This window comes from Limulus polyphemus, unplaced genomic scaffold (assembly GCF_000517525.1).
Source record: "Limulus polyphemus unplaced genomic scaffold, Limulus_polyphemus-2.1.2 Scaffold1863, whole genome shotgun sequence".
Lineage (NCBI taxonomy): Eukaryota > Metazoa > Arthropoda > Merostomata > Xiphosura > Limulidae > Limulus > Limulus polyphemus.
Genome location: NW_013667473.1, coordinates 38,849 through 58,096, shown reverse-complemented (window position 1 = coordinate 58,096; position 19,248 = coordinate 38,849). Strand labels below are relative to the sequence as shown.

At 32.2% G+C, this 19,248-nt stretch overlaps 1 protein-coding gene across 1 annotated transcript in view; it reads right to left on the bottom strand.

Annotated features, from left to right (window-relative positions):
- Window positions 1–19,248, bottom strand: part of LOC111087199 — a gene marked incomplete at its 5' end in the record, with an annotated part of 183,551 nt that overhangs the window by 136,786 nt on the left and 27,517 nt on the right. Inside the window, 6 exons of the mRNA XM_022393042.1 lie at window positions 4,187–4,402; window positions 9,726–9,911; window positions 10,286–10,404; window positions 11,149–11,260; window positions 16,880–16,988; window positions 17,495–17,579. Coding sequence (XP_022248750.1) covers window positions 4,187–4,402; window positions 9,726–9,911; window positions 10,286–10,404; window positions 11,149–11,260; window positions 16,880–16,988; window positions 17,495–17,579 — 827 coding nt within the window. The remainder of the gene's footprint in view (window positions 1–4,186; window positions 4,403–9,725; window positions 9,912–10,285; window positions 10,405–11,148; window positions 11,261–16,879; window positions 16,989–17,494; window positions 17,580–19,248) is intronic.

Below are 19,248 nucleotides of genomic sequence, written 5' to 3'. Positions count from 1 at the left end.
TATATATATATATATATATTATATATAGAATCTTAAATAAAAGTATTCATTTTTGACATTCATCATAAAATTCACAATGAAATGTAAGTAAGTAAAAAATATTCAACAATCAGCTAGAAACATAGAATCCAAATGACAGAGGTAAAGATCGTTAACTTGGGTGATTGAAAGAGTTTTTTTCCAAAAACAGACAACTGTCAATAATACTGTAATTTTTTCACAAAATCAACCTAAAATATACATTACTGATAAGTTTTATTAACTTTGAACCATCAAATAGTTTCTATATTTATTTAAAATAAGAAGCTACATTTCATAGTCTCTGAATGTGGAAATGCAACTAATTTAATTCATTTTATGTCATCCAAAAAATTTAAGATGGAGGAACAAGAAGAATAAAAACCTCAAACAACATGTATTTACTGTTTTAGTTTTCTGTAAAAGTAATAAAAGAAAATCATTTTATTGTGACTAATAACACTAAAAAAGATATAACTGGTGATATGTTTAAAACCTCAAACATTTGCTCAATAGTTTTAATAAGTGTAATAACATAAATGGCTGTGAAACTTATAAAATCACTGTCTTAAACTTTATTACTATTACTTCATTTTAATCATGTAAGGACCAATGCCATTAAAAAGTGGTTGAAATGTGAATCTAAAGTATTATAAATTAAATTAACTCACAAATGATGGATATGTTTACATACCTTCATTATCAGTGGGTTCACATAATGCATCACACTGAGTAATTTTTTGCTTGTCACAATATTAAGTGTAAAAATACTGAATCAAAACACTATATTCTAAGTATCCATGAATAGTTACTGGAATTAACTGCAATATTGTTGATTTTTGTTTACATTTTTCTTTGTTGGATGCATATATTAGATATAACCAATGGATTCACTGATCCATAAGAAAATTGGTGCAAAAACAGTTCAGAAAAATGTATTTAAAAATCTTATAAGGTTCATACAAACACCACTGGTAATTCTAAGATTAAACATTTAGTTTATGTTATTTGTTCCAAGTTCAATGGATATATAAAGTAAGTGCCAGCATGTATAAACCCCTATCCAGGAAAAAGAATAACAATTGCCTTTCCCTTTATTTTCCAGAAATCTTTAGTTTCAAAATGCTTTTACGTATGATATTCTTAACTTAAAGCAAAAATTCATGCATGTATTATTTTCTTAAACCCCATACCTAATATATGTAGATATCACAAACTAAGTCCTTCTATGGCATAATATATAACATATCTTTATTCATGCACTTAGGAAAAAATAAGTCCAGCTTTGAAATAGCTAAAACTGCACTAAGAGACAGCAGTACAATCTTACAGGTTTGACAAAGATCTACTTTTCACACCTGTAGAATGATTCATTAAGCTTCTCTTACTGACTTCCTGAAAATTTGGTTATATGTGGGGGATAAAAAAAGTCAGTAACTTTGGTTTTCCTTTTCTGTCAATATACAAAAATACTTGCCTAGAGTTGTAATATGGTTGTAAGTAAAGGAAAGTCTTTTGCAAGTTTGTTTCTCATGATCATTCATTGAAGTTATCTATTCAAATTTCCCTTGTCTTTGTCCTATGAACTTGTACTGCATCCTGTAACTATACATATTAAAGTTGATCTACCAATAAGGAGAAAATGTAATGTCCCTTGAAAATTACATGCTACTTATTAGCAGCACATTTTCTGCATTATTTAATACAAATATTTTTAGTGATCTGCAAAACATTTGTGTTCAAGGTCATTTTGTTTAGGATCTGTTGAAGAGTAAGGGTTTATGATGAAGAGGGGAAAATAACTGTTGTTTTTGTTGGATCTGAGGGTCTCATCTCAAATCCAAAGAAGGAGTTTCTAATCTTTCAACTAGATCAGAGAAACAAGTTACAACCTAGTACTTCCCAAGCCGCTGGTCAGGTTCTCTTTCCTGAATTCACCTACAGTGTGCTGGAGGAATTAACTGCTAATCTCTGCTCCAATGTGAAAGCCATTTATCCTGATATTGAGAGAGAAAAGGTCTCTACAGAACTCTTTGCTTGTTACCAGCCAGTGTCTGCTACTCCTCTGATGGTTAAGTATGAGGAGAAAAGAGTGTCACTGTAGGACAATGCCAATCACAAATGAGAGAACTAACAATTCCTGGCATGGCTGTGAGCCTTTGTGAGGTTGACTGATCACCACAATGAGAAACTACTATTCTAATCAGAAGTGACAACTATACATTCATATAAATTCTGAAACCTCCAGATACCAAAAGGAACAAGTGATTTTGGCACGTTATGGATGGATTGAGAACTGGGGCCAAGCATTCACCATTAAAATGCAATTTGTTTAATGCACTATTCCAAGCAAGATAGTCAATTCATCCTTGATACAGATACCAGTTGTAGTGGGATCAGTGGTAGTATCACAATTACAGGGAAAAGTATAGCATACCACAGAAAGTTTATTATTACAGTAGAACATGTTCCTGAAATAACCAATAATCTCCAAGAACCCACAAAGTATGATCACATATTAGGTTAAAATTTCAATGTTATTGTACAGCATTATCAAGAAAAGTAGCACTATAAAGCCAATGGACTTTCTAAACAGAATGTGACAGCCTGTCTACTTGTTGATTGTTCAGATCCTGTACATCAAGCACCTGAAAAAGTTATTGCTACAGAAAATGAATTACATATACTGTCAGGGTCAGATTAAGCTTACTGGAGCCCAGAGACTAAAGCATTTTTAGGAGCCCATCAGTGGAATTGTATACATTTTAAAATATTTTCAAGATCAGAGGGGTCTCTTGGATGCATCTCCATCAGTCCTTGTATTAATCAGCATTGTATACTGTAAAAACTTAGTAAATACTAGTAAATGACAAGTCATGAGTTCTGAGAGAAGCAACGAAGGGCCCAGATCTGGACTGAGCATTGCTTGCTTACTTTAGAAAAGATGAATTGCAGTCTTTGAAATTTGTGAACACAGAGTGATACATGTAACCTCTAACACTTATATGTGTAGTTAGAAGTACAAAATGATGTTTCATAATTCCTAGGAACCACATCACTGTGAATCTCAAGGTCTCTAATGCAGGAAACAAAAACGAGTAAGCATTACGATGTTTCTCACACTACAGCCAACATGTAAAAGTAATTTTTCTGGTAGCACTCTTATGTGGATGTTAAGATATGGTCTAAATACTGCACTGCATGTGCCATTCAGAGAAAATTCTGACCAAACTAAAGAAAACTTAGATAGAGCTGTACGCTCTCTTTTGCAAAAAATAGTCTGGATCTCTCCCAGAATTTGAGAATGATAAATGTTATGTAGTGTTCGTTACTGAACATTTATACCAAAAAAGCCAAATCTTATATGTTGTTTTATGTATTAGTCTGGCTCATTGCTGATACATTAGTTGAACAGTAGATAATATGATAGTATTTGATTCCAGATAAAACTGATTGGAATGAGCATATCAGGCAACACAGAAACAGTTGATTGACTGTGGCATACAACTTCTAGTGGATGTAAAATATGGTTCACCTCCCAATGCAAATACACCACAGTGTCTACTTGAATATGTGGAGTGGTTGAGGTCTGCATTAATTGATGCACATGATTTTGTACACCAACAGATATTCTATACTTTATGTGTTTGTTAAATGTTAACAGGTTTTATTTTTGTATTATGTTGTTTTATGTCAGGATTTACTGAGAGTTTTTTGTATGATGTATTTATTTATGTTGTATAAAGTTTAACATTGTCATTTCTTTCTCTTTTCTGTATTTGCTTTAAACAATTTTAATTACTGTCTTTATTGAATCTAATTTTGATGAATTTTAAAGTTTTTATGTTACATGTTGCCCCATGTAAGTGTCATGGGGTCTGGTGTTGTCTGGACATCAAGTTTTTACTGATGTTTAGTCTCTGCTGAGAAAACATTCTTAGTCTTTACTTTTGATGAAAATTACATTGCAATAAATTTATTCATAATGTTCCTAAAAAACAACTTTCAGCTATAATGAAAATACATGCACTGAAGAAAACATAAAAAAAAAGCTTTAACTAACAGGTAAATGCAAAAATGAACTTATCTTTCATAATGAATATATAATAATCAAATTATACACTACAAAAAGAGTCTTTAATATTCCTATGACAAATACCACAATTACCTGAACAAACATAACAGGAGCTTGTTCAATAGTATCTGTTGTGTAAATCACATCAAACTTAAGTTTATCTTGGCATTCTGGAATCCTGTGAATAGGAACAATCTCCAAAAAGCTGCCACTGGGAGAGTACCATGGTGTCAAGTACAAGGATTCCATAGGTTGATAAAGAACTCTTTTTCCTCTTGAATCAACATTAGGGTACTTGGTAGCCACAGCCTAAAGACCATATTTATTGACAGTTCCATTATTATGCTTTCATTAATTCACTGTATTTTAATAACAAAATGCCAAAAATTCAAAGCATGAATTACAATTGCTACTGCATTTAACAATACATCAATTAACATGACACTTGAATAACAATACAACAATTGTAGCTGAAATCTGGAGTAGCTATATTTAGTTACATGTGATTCCGGCTGCATTTTTATTTATCTAAATATCAATCATACAATGAAATTTTAGGTTTTCATACCGAACAATTGACAAAACCTGACCAGTATTGTAACAAACTTAGGTTGCTGAGATAAAGGCACATTGATAAGTTAGCTCAGATATTTCCAAAACCTAAAAAATTCTAAAGAAATCACAAAAGAAATAAAAATTGATCAATATTTTGGTCAAAATAAATTTCTTTGGGTGTTGAAGTAGACTGAATAAAAAGAAACATTGTTCAAATATTTTCTCATTCAAATTTTTGTAAACAATTATGGTATTTTTATATTTTGGTCAGATTATCACTGTATCTGTTTGTTAATTATGGTATAGTTCAATTATTGATAAAATAAGTTGCACTCTTTGTTGATTCAGCTTGCCAGATAAAGATACAGTCCAAATCAAATTACTGATGTAAGAAGAGATTAGCAAATTTGACAACAGTAATTCAACAAAAGTTAACACTTTTCTAATCTCACCTTCACACAGAAATGATATTCCCCTTGCACATCTGCCTAAGAGACTTGCATGGAACTAACCTTACGCTAACTCCCATCTAAATTCATGCATTTAACATGAACTGAACTGGTGTATGATGATGTCATCATGTAACAATAGAAACACAACACAACCTCCATGCACAGTAACTCTATACATGCACTTGCTCTCATGATAACTTCATTCTTAAAAAAGGCAAGAAAAAAAAGAGGTGCACTGGAAGTGGGGAGAACAGGTATGGATGTGTAAAGTGTTGAGTATCTATCAGAAATACATTTTCAGATTAGGAAATGCTAACTTCCAAGATGATAACACTTCCACACACAGAAATGCTAGAATCCCATGCTGATTTGATGGAGGGGACAATGCAAAAATTAAACCTAGAAGAATTTCCTTCAGAAAGTGCCAGAAGGGAAAGCCCATAACAAAGGCTCTAGAGTATACTCTTCACCCGAGATGAAAGGGAGGGAAAGGCAAAAGAGACTGAAGTGTCACAAGGATGGTCAGCATGTGATCATGGCCAACCAAGCACCTGCACACAAGTGGCTGGCGTGCCAATATGTGTAGTGTGATTAGGGCGTGATCAGACAGTACAGTGTGTCCTTACCTCAACTCTGCTGGACAGATTCTGGCTTCAGAAGGAGGGCACATTGGCTGTGAGAAGGGTGACCCATAGTACACGGACAATGTCACCACTGCCCCTTCTGACTGTATTGTGCTAAGCCCAACCAGTGAGGATTTTCCATGATCCACTACTCCATTGGCTAGGAATTGGTAAGTGGCAATGGTCTCCCATGTTGGGGAGACCTGAAGAAATGCTTGAATACCCATCAGACTACCAACTAGAAAAGTCTTTTACTGGAGACAGTGCAATGGTGACCATGAAACCCCAAGCACAAACCAGAAAAGTGGACAGTCTTTTCTCTGGTGATGGTATTTTCATGATAATTCATGGAATTGGTACAGTCTGGATCAGACAGTTGAGTAAATTTGTATACCACGAGGATACCTCATGTTCTTACACAATACCTCATCTCAAAGTGGTCACTGGTAGAGCCAATCTGTTATCGTGGCTCAATGCACATTTTGAGAAATAAGCATATCCTAGGAAGCAAAACTAGTCATCTGGTGAAACACAGTTTGATGGAAATGGAGAGAAGTGAAAGGAAAACATAGCAAGTTCAAAGACAGTGAATAGACTGAAGTATGGCAACAAATGGAGATGAAAGAGCCAGACAGCAAAGATAAGAAGCATCTACGTGTGAAGAGTCATTCGCGTGCCTGCCTGAAGGATCTCTTCTGAGGTCTGGTGAAAATGAGAAGTAAGAGAATGAGAAAGGTGACAAATTGGATGCAAAGAAATTCAAAATTGGATGCAAAGAAATTCAAAATAGCCTGCAAACATTCACAACCAGGGAAGAATAAACTAACTGGAGGAGTGGACAAACCTATCTAGTAAGGATAGGAGAGAGGTCCCTAGAAGAAGAGGGGTCCTAGGGTAGGAAGATATGATGTCAGGGATCCCAAAAACATATCCGTGATAATTAACAACAAACAGTCCAAACAGAACACAGTAGTCAATCCAGGTCTGAACAATCATAGAGGTAAAAGATAGAATGAAGGGAGATGGGAATAAAAGGACAGTTATCCTCCTGGGTGGAAAAAGTCTGAGGAAGGAAAACTGGCCTGAGTAGACGAGTATGAAAGTGTGGTGGAGGAAGGTGCAAGAAGCATCAATAGCATAGATATCTAAATGACAGCAACCACAAGTGAGAAGGAGAAGATAAGATGTGAGAGAATGATGATACAAAGAGCAAGAAGCCAGCGGTTCAAATGAGACACTCATGAGAGCATACAAAACCACATTAGGGACCCAGTCAGACATGGAAGTTGGGCAAGGAGGTCAATGAAGAAGGAAGGAGAAGAAAACACTCTGTGGTGCTAGGAAAGGTGAAATGTAGTGGACAATGTCACCTGATAACCAGCAATAGTGGAAATTGACAAATTATGGTCAAACAACTAATTAAAAAAGGCAAAAAGTGGTTCATAGTAGGATAGCCGGGAGGAAAGGAGTGGCAGATAGAACAATAATAAAATACTGCCACTTTCATCAACAGGCAGACAAAGTGGAAGAGCAACACAGAATATGACAAGAAGAAGACTATATAATAGGAAAGTCTGGCCCAAGAGACAATGAACTGGAAAAATCCCACACATGAAGATGGCAGAATGACATCCCTTGATGAAAATAGAGGTGTAAGGTTGAAGAAAGAGTGAGGGGACATTGGGTATATGAAAGATGGATCTGGACACCAAGCAAAGAAGCAGAAGAAACTATGGATAGGTTGGCCAAAGAGGCATTGCAGTTGGACTTCAAAAGGAGTATCACATATCAAAACAAGGACCCAAGGAAGGAATCAAAGTGGAAGATAGGTATATAGAAAAAGGTTATTCCAGTCCTGGCTGAGAGCTTTGACAGCCAAAGCCAAAAGATAAGGAACAGGGGACCAGAAGACACAATGATTGGAGTCAAGAGGTGTTGGATATACAAGAGTGTTTAGTGTAAGTGTTATTATTTAACTTATTTTGTGAGTTAATATTTAATGATTGTTTAGTTTTCATGACAAGAGTGTTAAAAGTTAATCATTTTAAAGGCGATAGTTATGACAAGTTTGGTTGCGTAACTCAGTAAGAGTCGTATGTTGTGTGTGTGGTTCAATTGTTGTAGTATTGTTGACCCCAAGTTACTGAAATCTTTGTTATTTTTCTCCTTACCTTGAATGAGTATTGTTAAGTTAGAGCATCGTTTACGTAGTTTGTAAAAAATTCCAGGCCTCAGTGCACAACATATAAATATAGGTGACCAAGTGAGTGCAAGTAGCAAAGTTAAAAAAAAGAAAAGTTCAGTCAAGTGAAGTGAAAGTAAAAGTTCAGTCAGAAAAAAGTTAGAAAATGTGAAGTTAGCCAGCTTGTGAGTGATTAACCATAACGGGTGATATTTTAAAGTGAGTTTCACAGTTTAATAGAGATAATGAGAATAATTTGTCTTGTCAAAGGATGTTCTAAATAATTGAATCCATCAGTGTGGACTCTGATGAAAAGGAGACAATTATTTAAAGTTCAGGATACAACTGTGGTAATCCATGGGGTAACATAAGTGAATTATTCATGATACTATTGTGATAAGAGTAGTAGAAATAATAATTCATCTTGTCAATTGGATTCTAAAGTAACTGAATCAGCCTGTGTGGACTTTTGACAAGAAAAGAGAATTGTTGAGAGTTTTAACTAAAACTGTGATATCTTATAGAGTAAAGAATTTTTGTACATTTCACTTGTTTTGAATATAATATTTTAAAACAAGTGGATTGTGTGCTGTGCATTTATTGTTTGAATTTATCACCAACAAGTCACAGACACCTACTGCAGAAGAATCCCAGCCCATATACATAAAACCCTGACAAGAGGGATGGCAGAGGCATCTATGAGGAGTGTGTCCAACTGAGAGCAAATCCAAGAAAGACTTGGTGGTGAAGAGACAACTCCATGAGAAGAATTGAATCTGGAGAAGAGAGGCAGTCCATCACAAGGTACATAGCTCCTGGTACATGACAGACAACAAAACAAACCTGATGTGAATAAGACCAGAAGAGTAGGTCCAAGTCCAAAACCAAAGAGTCATGGAATGGGTGCCCCCTTGACAGCTAATGTAAGGAATAGCTATGGAAATGACAAAGTAGATTATGACCTTTTGATCCACCAAAAGGGGCAAGAAATGGAAACATTCCCAACAAACAGTGAGAAGTTGGAGCTCAATGATGTTGAGTCAATGCATCCAAATGCAGAAGTCATGTTGTTGTCAAAGAGATACACCCCAAGCTGAGACAGAAGCATCAGCAAAGTGTGATAGATCTGGTTCGGGAGTTGGCAAGGGAATGCTATAAGCAGTATTGGCAGAGTCTAGCCAATAAATATATATTTGCAGATACAATCTAAAATCTTATTTGCCCTAGTACCAGCAGCAGCACATTGCTTGGATGGCTTAAGAGACTGATCAATCATTATACCAAGATGCCTCTCTTTCATGACACTGTAAAGGTTATTTCCATCCAAATAATTATACTTATAATTCAAATTATGATAACCCTCATGCATTATCTTGCATGTATTATAATTAAAACCAATCTGCCATTTATTTGCCCAACTAACTAAATGATCTAAGTCCTTCATATCATCAGCAAATTTAAGTATTCATGTGTGTATGTGTATGTGGCAGTTTTAGATGAAAAATATTTTCACAAAGTATTATTACCTCATTTCACAATTTAAAATTTTTGTATTTTAATTCAAAATCTCTTGAATAACATTTACTGATAAAACTTCTGTAGTTCTATGCTTCCAAAGAATACAAAACTTACCAAACTTATTCAAACTACTTTTTTTTTGTCAAATTACCTAAAGACAATTGGACTTTCTGGTGTCAACTTTCCTAAACAAAGAGCTTTGCTACTTGCCATTAAACAAAAATCATATGTGTATATATATATATATATATATATATATACATACACAACAAAGAATAATTTAATTGAGCAAAACATCTCACCTCTACATAAATCCCTTGAATGAAATTTGGTTGAGCAGGTATAACAAATTCTACTGATCCATCAAGTTCTGAAGAGAAATTCTTGCAATGTTTAGGTGCTGACATATCAAACCGTTGATAAGCTTCATAACAAATTTCAATAATTTCTGCTGGTGCTGGTTTTCCATCAGGTTTTTTTACATCAATCTGGATGTTTGAAAGCATTAGAATTTAAGTCTTTGTTTTTTAATTAATGTAAATGAAAAATAAGGTAACATTAAAATAAAGGAAATCATTTGTTCAACTAAATATTAGACATCAAAATATATAAAAAAAGATCAAGGAAAAAAATACTATATTATTCCACTCATTTACAAAAAATGAAAGAGTCATATATTATATCTCAACTAGTCAGTATTAAGCATCATTTTCTATCAATTTTCATTTACCATACTATTTGAAATAACAAATGAACACAAACGACCATTAATTTATGTTACTGTCAATACAATGTTAAAAAATAGGTTAGGAAACAAAACAAAAAAGAAATTTCAAAATAAAATATTTATAAAATCCCTCACTTTTCCAAAATATGGAAGGCTCAAATGAAAATGAGGTGAGTGCAGATCCACATTTGGAAAAGTCAGCTCAATGGGTACAACAACCAGATTAAGTTCTTCAGTGATACTTTGCATGACATCTATAACAGACACAAAAGTTTACATATTCTATAGTAAAATTATTACATTTCAAGAAAATAATGTTTATTACATCGTATTTGAATATATTACCACTATTTTAACCACCAAGTTAAAAATAATGCCTGAAAAAATTTATATCATTTACGCTGTTTTTAATGATTTTTCTAAGCCATCCTAATCAGGTAAATACTTTTTCATCAGAGATATTTTTCTAACCAATAACAATCCTGTCACAATATCAAATGTCAAGGGTTTCATTCTATGTCAAGATTTTAATATGGGTATTAATATATTCAAAAGAACAGTTATATACAGAATAAGAAACAAACACCATATAGTAATTTGATATTGACTAGCTGTCATCATCAAATTAATTAATAATTATAAATAATTTAGATATTTACCTTACTGTATTTCACTGTATATCAACAAATAATGAAGATATTATTTATCAATAGATGCTGTGAAAGCCAACCATGGAAACTAAAGCAGTTGTAGGAAAATGTATAGTGAATATTAACAGCCTAGATGCCATGTTTTATTAAATACTCTGAAACTTTATAGACCACTAATTTTATTAACAAAGTTGATTCTTATTTAATACTTACATTTTACTATTTTTCTATTTTAATTGAATATTACTCAACTTAGTTTTTTTTTTCCAGTTGTACACATGAAAGAAATTAATATTCTATGATGTCTTAAGTGTTTAAAAAACTAAGGATATTTAAAAGGTTACATACATGTTTGTTTCTCAATAACAGTGGCTTTTAATATGATTGTTTGGAAGAAGTATTTCTCAGTTTTCCATTTCAAAATTTCTTCTTGAATAACTAAATCAAAGCAGCCATTAATCTGTAAAAAATTCACATTTATTATGACAAAAATATCTAGTTATAGAAATATATATTTTCAACTCTTTTCATGACAATTAAATATCCACTTTTGTGTGAAAACTTTGTTATAATTCCTTAATGAATTAGTGCTCCTTTAGAGGTTAATTTTTTTGTAAAACTAATTTTTCCTCAATGGTAAATACAAAAATGTCAAGGACATATATTTTTGGCCAGATGAAATCAAATGTAATTGTTTGTTAACATTTTCATAAACCTTTTTAAACAACAGCCTACATATCAGAAAACATACATGACCACCATACTGAATTCTAATACTTTCAGTGTATATCAGAGATTGTAGATCTTCAATTCATCATTATTGTATAATGTAGTACATTAAAGTACTAGATCAGAGTAAACATGCCAAATTTAACATGTTGTGTAAAAAATTAGAAAATATAACCACAACAGGAAACAAGGACACAGAAATTAAATATGGTGATGTTTCATGCTAGTGCTCTTTGTTAGATCATAAAGCTTAGAACAAAATGCACTTTTACCTAAGCTTACTATCTCACAATGAGCACTAGCTCAAAACTTCATCTTCCAGAAATAAAAATATATAAAACTTGGAAATTTTGTAACATAATCATTAACTAACATGTCATGTATCAGGCTGTATAAGTAATTCTAAAGGAGATAAGAATATAAAATCTTATGAACTTCTCGAGGAGTAAAAATTAATGAAATATGGGTAAAAAAGAAAGAAAGAGACGTTAATAACCATCAAGTTGTGCATTATGAAGGAAGGGGATCTAAATCCTATATGGTTTAATTCCTTAGCTGTTTCATACCATACAGATTTTCCTATGGAAGATGTGTATGTTAAACAGAAACATGAGGCTAGTATGGCTACCCAAATCTCAGACATCAATAGTCAATGACATCCAATGATCCTGACATTCTTATAAAAGTAATTAAGAAAAAACGTTTGACTATTTTACAAAGCCATGGTTTTCATAACCCACTGATGAAAAGTCAAAGCCACAAGGAAAAATGTTCTATGAAATCTCTAACAAAAATAGCGGGTACAAAAAGTCTATATAAATAAAGACAATGAAACTTACACACTGGTAATGAAACTTACTTTCAGCAGTATTTCGTATCTCATGAATACAAAGAAACAATTAAAAAAAAATGAGTCACTATAAAAGTATATAAACCTAAAATCAAATTTTATATGAGGATTTTAAAGTTTTATTTGGCATAATAAAGAATGATCTGACATACATTAGTTTTTGAAAGTAAGTGTCACACCACCCTAAGATATATTAATTTCTAACCATAACAATTTGGGAGTAAGTCTGATTGTTTGAGTGAGTTAATTTATTGAGCAGTATATCCCCTTTCTCTTGGGGAGGTTTTATGATCCACTTCTAATTCTGCAAGATAAAAGTATCATTCGAAGGTGCCTTCATCATCATCTACATCTTTGAGTCATTCACTCTCTGCTTTCTGGTGAAGCCAGTGTTGCACAGAGTCATCAGGAACACAAAATTTCATCTTATCAACATGCTTTAGTGCAAAATGCGGCTACTTAATAATGTAGTTTGACTGAATGAGTCATTACACATAAGATAAGGTCTGCGTCTGCCAGATCTGAGTGGATTACACGATGCTGGAGTATACCAGAACCAAGCTCAGTCTCTTCATTCAAACTGATGTTCTTTCTCTCTCACCATATTCTGTCTCTTAATCACTTCACACCTACTGACATGCAAACTTGTAAGCATCAACTAACATAAATCTTAACCATTTCACACATTATTGTGATAATTCCCACAATTCTGCATCTTATGGGGATCATACATAAAATGAACTGGGAGCATAGCTTCTTGTCCAAATATGTTAATGTGTGGAGAACAGTTGATAGATTAGTACTCTATTATGTAGTATGCCATCAGTAAATATGGCATGGGATCATTCAGTTACTTTGATTTGAACCGACAAATTTAGAAAACTTGTGTTTAACAGTTGGATTATCTGCTCAGTTAAACTACCAAACTGAGGATGATAAGGTAAAGTATTCACTATACTCTGTACCTTACACAACTCAACACAAAAATAACTATTGAAGTTTGTTCTTTTATCAGTAAAGATCTGCTATTGTGCTCTGAAATTAGTTATCTTTCAACTAATCTTTCAATGGCTGTTTGAACCAGTGTATTAACCAGTGCACACATTTTAGCCCACTTAGTGGATGTAATCAAGACCATGTTAAGAGTGGCAAAATCCAGGGATATTCTTTGGAATGGAGGATGCATAATTCACTGAGGTAGTTTTCCCTGGCATGGACTTTTTTGAGCTGCACAGGCAATGCAGTGTTTATGCCATCACCTTGCAAGAATATGATTAGTAACACCATTCCTGTTATTTGGCTTAGCACAATAAACTCACTGATGTCCTCCGATCCATGTATTGTGCAATATTCAGATAATCTTGAGTCTTACAGATCTTGGGACAAATATTTTCATGCCAGTTAGTTATTTGTTTTCAAATTTTTCTCACCATTCTGTGGTAGTTGTGTTTCACTTTTTTACACAATACATAGCATCCAAAGCGATCTAGTTCCTCACATACATTTTATTTCCTAATATTTGGTATCCATTCAGTAGAATAGTCACTATTTCCACTGTTTATTTTCATGGCTTCCACTACAGCATTATGTACAAGATCTGAATGTTCTACAAATAGATAAGTCCTCACCTGAAAGAATGTCTGTCTGCATTTCCATGCTGCCAGCGGGGTAAGTGTTGTAGTGTAAAGCTATACTCCTATAATGTCATGACCCAATGTACAATCATACCTTCTGGTTCTCTAAAAATCATCAGATATTTTAATGACAAGTGATCTACTCAAGCACTACATTTTCTACCATACAAGTAGTACTGAAAGTACTTGACAAATACTATGAAAACAAACAGTTCTTCTTTGTCATACACTTATAGCATTTGGCTCATTTATGCTATAACACACTTCAAACCATTCTATACTTGCAATTAAACTACCACTGGCATTTATATCCGAGGTGAATGGAATATCTTTCATTTGGTTAGCTAAGAATCTTTTTCATTGGATAAACTAATACTAAATCATCAAAAAAGGCACATTTTAGTGACTGGAATAACTTTAAACAGTCCATTCCAACTGGGAATATATGTTAAATTAATGTTGAAGTGGTGCTACTATTGTACAAGAGTTGTCCTTAAGGTATCTATGATCTGACATAAAGCCTAGAAAGCTTCAGCATCCTTGTTGCTCCTTAGTTCCAACTAGTGTACTACTTCATTTATCTTAGCTGTATCTTTAAGCACTCCATCTCTACTCACTAAATGTCTGACACATACTATATGCAAATGTACAAGAAAGATTTATCTGGCATCAGTTTCAGGTGTGCTTATTGTTAACACTGAAATACCATGCCCAGGTTTTCAGCTGAAACCTGAAACCCAACATCAGAATATTTTTGATTAAATAATTTCTGTAATTTAGTTTCTCTTCAGTGTTTTTTTTTTTTTGTAGGATTTATTTTCAATTTTATTATATCATTTAATATATCCTCTGTTTTAAAATTATAACCTATGTTTTTCATCATAAGTGTATCATTTCATTTAAGTTTTTGTTTTGGATAATTTTCACTAAGAGTTTTATAACTATTAATTCTTCTTTTCTAAGATTAGTAAACTTATACTCAGAATTATAACTACTGAAGAAAGATATAGTTATACTTCAAATGTACTGATGTGCAGTTGAAGTGGCAATTGAAAAATTGCTAGTTTGAGTGACTTGTCTTTCATGCACTATAACAATAATAATCTCAGCCATTGACTTCATTACTTGTTCATCATAATTAAAAACCATAAGAAATATATCTCACTGTTGTAGAGACAACTGTCTAAACAAGTGCAGTTTGTGTTTTGAAAGAAAACTGCAGTTCATTTGGCACACAGACTCTACTTGCATGTGATTTCTGGTGGATATTGTAATCTAAGATGACAATACTTGATCCAAGGTATTTAATAATAACTCTTGTACATTTAGTGATGCTATTAACAATCATAAAATGTCATGTTTCTCCATTCACCAGAAGCCTATCCCGATTTGCAAGGTATTTACTGGCCAAAGTGGTGGTTTACATGGTAATGACTAGTACATTATCAGATCCAATACAGTTCTAGTTGCTCCTTTATCATCTAAAACCTCTACCTTGCATCTATGCTCTTTCACAGGAATGTAATAAATTATGATCCGCTCTATAGATACTGAGCCAACACTCACACCATCAACAACCAAAATCATTCTGGTTGTAGCATGTATCTATCCATGAACCATGATGTTCCTCCATCTTCATCATCAGCATGGATGGAGGAGCACATTCCATCTCATGGATTGTAAAGTTGGATATGGCAAATTTCGGACTTTTCTTTTTTTTTAAAAATCTCCAAAAAACAATTAGGAGGATTTTTTGTTTCTTGCCCTGCCACTCAAAAAAATAGATTTTTCACACAGAAATTTTACAATATTTAGCCAGCATACACTAAGTTTTCTTGGAATCATCTGTAACAATGATGATATCAATACCACTATATTATAAGTCTATATAAACAATATACTTGCATTTGTCTATCTGGAACTTTTCTTGCAGCTTTCTCAATCAAATGCTACAAATCTCATATCATTAGGAAAGCCTTTGTCCAAGGAGTCCAGATAAGCTTTTCAATTCAGAATCACCTTACCTGTTTTTTCCTTAGTCAAACTTTTCAATGCAATGAGTATACTACAAGATGTTACAATGTCATTGCCATCACATGATGATTGGCTTCAATTTCAACTTTAGTTTTTTACTTGCAAAGTATTTCACAAATAACACTTAAACCACATGTAATTTCCTAAGAAAAAAAATTAAATTTACACTAAATACAATTTCTATTGATTTTCTCAACTTATTTATATCTAAAATATGCATGTGCAGTTCTTTCAAAACCATATGCTTATCACTTTGTGAACATACATTCAAATGTTTCTGCATATTTAGCTAAGTTTGCTTTCATAACATCTTTACATTTACTTTACTTTGCAAAAACTTAGCTTTGCTTCATTTTGTAGACTTTATTAAACACCTTTTAGCTACTTTTATATTTACTATGTTTTATTCTTCGTTTTTGTGAGTTTCTTTGTTTCAGTTTGTAAAACAATGTCATACACTGAATGCTCATAACTGTTTCATACTCTGTAGACTAGTATAAATACCACTACTTTACATGTAATTTTAATAAAAACACATCTTTGTGAGTTTCTTTGTCTGATCTCGTAAAATGTTTTCAAATAGAAAAGGATTTATCAGTCTAACACATAATGCCTGAAAGAAAGCATATTTAAATGCATGCATGATAATGATAGAATAAAGAAAATTCAAACAAAGAGGATGAAAACTACTGCAAATGTTTTGCAGGTCGCAGCTAGTACACAAATAATTTCTTGTAAAATAAATTTGTTTTGAAAATTACAACTATAACATATTTTCAACAAAACAAAAAAAGAAATAATATATATATATATTATTCATAAATTTACTTACATTTCCTTCATGGTTAAGGAATGGTAAATTAATAGATTTTTCTTTAGAAAATGGCACATAGGTCACAAATGCCTTAAGAGTACCTTCAACATTCTGACCATATGTATGCCTAGGAAATAAATAACAAATTTTCATAGTTAATCTCATCATTGATGTATTTTTGTAAAAAGAAAATAGCTTGTGATATTACTACCTGTGAAATAATGACCAGGCAAGTCAACATATTAATCTTAAAATGCTTATAATGAACTTAACACAGTATAAGTAATAATTTCAAAAGACTATCCAAAAATGCTAATGCAAAAAATAATTCAAAAACTTAATCAACAGGTATATATACCTTTTATTAACTGTATTATTTTATAATAAATGAAATAAAATCAAATGAAATTATTAAATTGTTGCTTTCCATCTAGTTATTTGATTTACCTGATCAAATAAGAAAAAATATTTCAGTAAAAACTTATTACAATGAACACAACATTTGAAAATGTTTTAACTTCTCAGATATCTATATTTTCTTGAGAAATATAAAACAGTTACTCATAACTAATAACTATTCATAAACTTTTGACTTGAGAAACATTGTGGCTGATTATTAATGTCAATACATACTTGGCACAAATCTTCCATGTAAAATGGTCAGTATCTGCCAGCACATAAGGAGGAGGACTAGCAACAACATAAAATTTTGTGGGAGCTAAAAGATGGAAAGAATTAAGTAGTTTGAAATCAAAGTAAAATAAGTAGATTAATTTTGGTTAAAAATGTAATAAATATACTGAGTAAAGGAGCTACAAGTCTAAATGCTACACTTTTATTTAACAAAACAACAATGGTTAAATAAAAGAAATTTTTATTGTTGATTAATTGTAAACATAATATTCAATACATTACTACATTACTGATATTACTTTCAAACCTAAAGTGTTATATTCTTTGTTGGAAAAATGTTTAACGACAATGTAATCATATGTATTGCTGAAAACCTGTAGACAATAATCAATAATACAACATTCAAGAGAAAAGTGAAATATATTAGAATTTCAAAAGTTGTACTAAAGCTTATTGTTTGTGTACGCATATGAATACAAACACACACAAAACCTCATGCTTCTGTAAGATATGCATGACTGTTTCAATCTAAATTTAATGTGAGTGTTATGATTTAGATAGTTTATTTAGAGCAAGTGTTAAATTTAGTTATTTTCAGAAGTGATAGTTTATCGAAAGTTTCTTTACATAACTGTTTACAAAACATATATTGTGCAGTTTAATAGTTATGAATTGGTAATTATTATATTATTGTGTCATGGTACTAGAGCCTTCTGAGTTTTTCTCAGTGTTTTAATTGAGTATTATCGCATCATAATATCTAGTAGAGTATGGAACATTATAGACAGGGTATAAATACTCATCAGAAATTTAGTTCAAGAGATGGAACTAGACTGCATGATTGTAAATTTAGCAATAAAGACTGTGTAGTGGCAATTTTTAAAGTGAAATTATCACAAAATGTATTGTAATAACAGAGTAGAAAGAATAATTCATCTTGTCAAATTGTGTTCTGAAGTAATTGAGCCAGCCTGTGTAGACTTTGACGAAAAATATAATTATTTAAAGCTCTAGATACAATTGTGATATCCAAGAGTGTAATGAACATTGTATATACATTTGACTTGTTTTAATATATTATATTGAAACAAGAGGACTGTGTGCTGTTTGTTTACTACTGAAATATATTGCCAACAAGTCACAAACACCTACTGTTATGGTGTATTTCATGTGGATGTTAAAGTATTAATTACAAGCCCATTATTGGGGCACTTTTCTTAAAAATGTGTCAATAAAGGATTCACATTAAAGTGTCACTAATGAAAGAGTCACATTCTCTGTAATTTGAGGTCAAACAAAACAGTGTAAGGCAATATACAAAAAAATTTCTGTTCAATACTTAAAGCTAAATACTTCAATGATTTTTCAGAAGATTCAATTACAAAATTATTAAGCAACCATTAGATATAATGAAAAACAAAAGTATTGGTACCCTACACTCAATATAAGATAATTCATGAAAACATGTGAAATACAAGAAATCAATGAACATTATCCTATAATTAATGTGATAAAATGTAACATTTTCTAACACTGAAAATGTATTTCCAACAGGTACTTACCTCCTTTCACAAATAGCTATCTCGACCTTCATTAGCCCTCTAGGCATTAGTAAAATTTTTTGAACAGAGCATCAGTCTTTTATGCCCCTATATTTTTTTGTATAATTGCAACATGTGCTGATCATGTGACCATCCACCATTGCTGCACAATCCTCACTTTCCAGAATTGGCATGTACAAACCCAAAAACCTC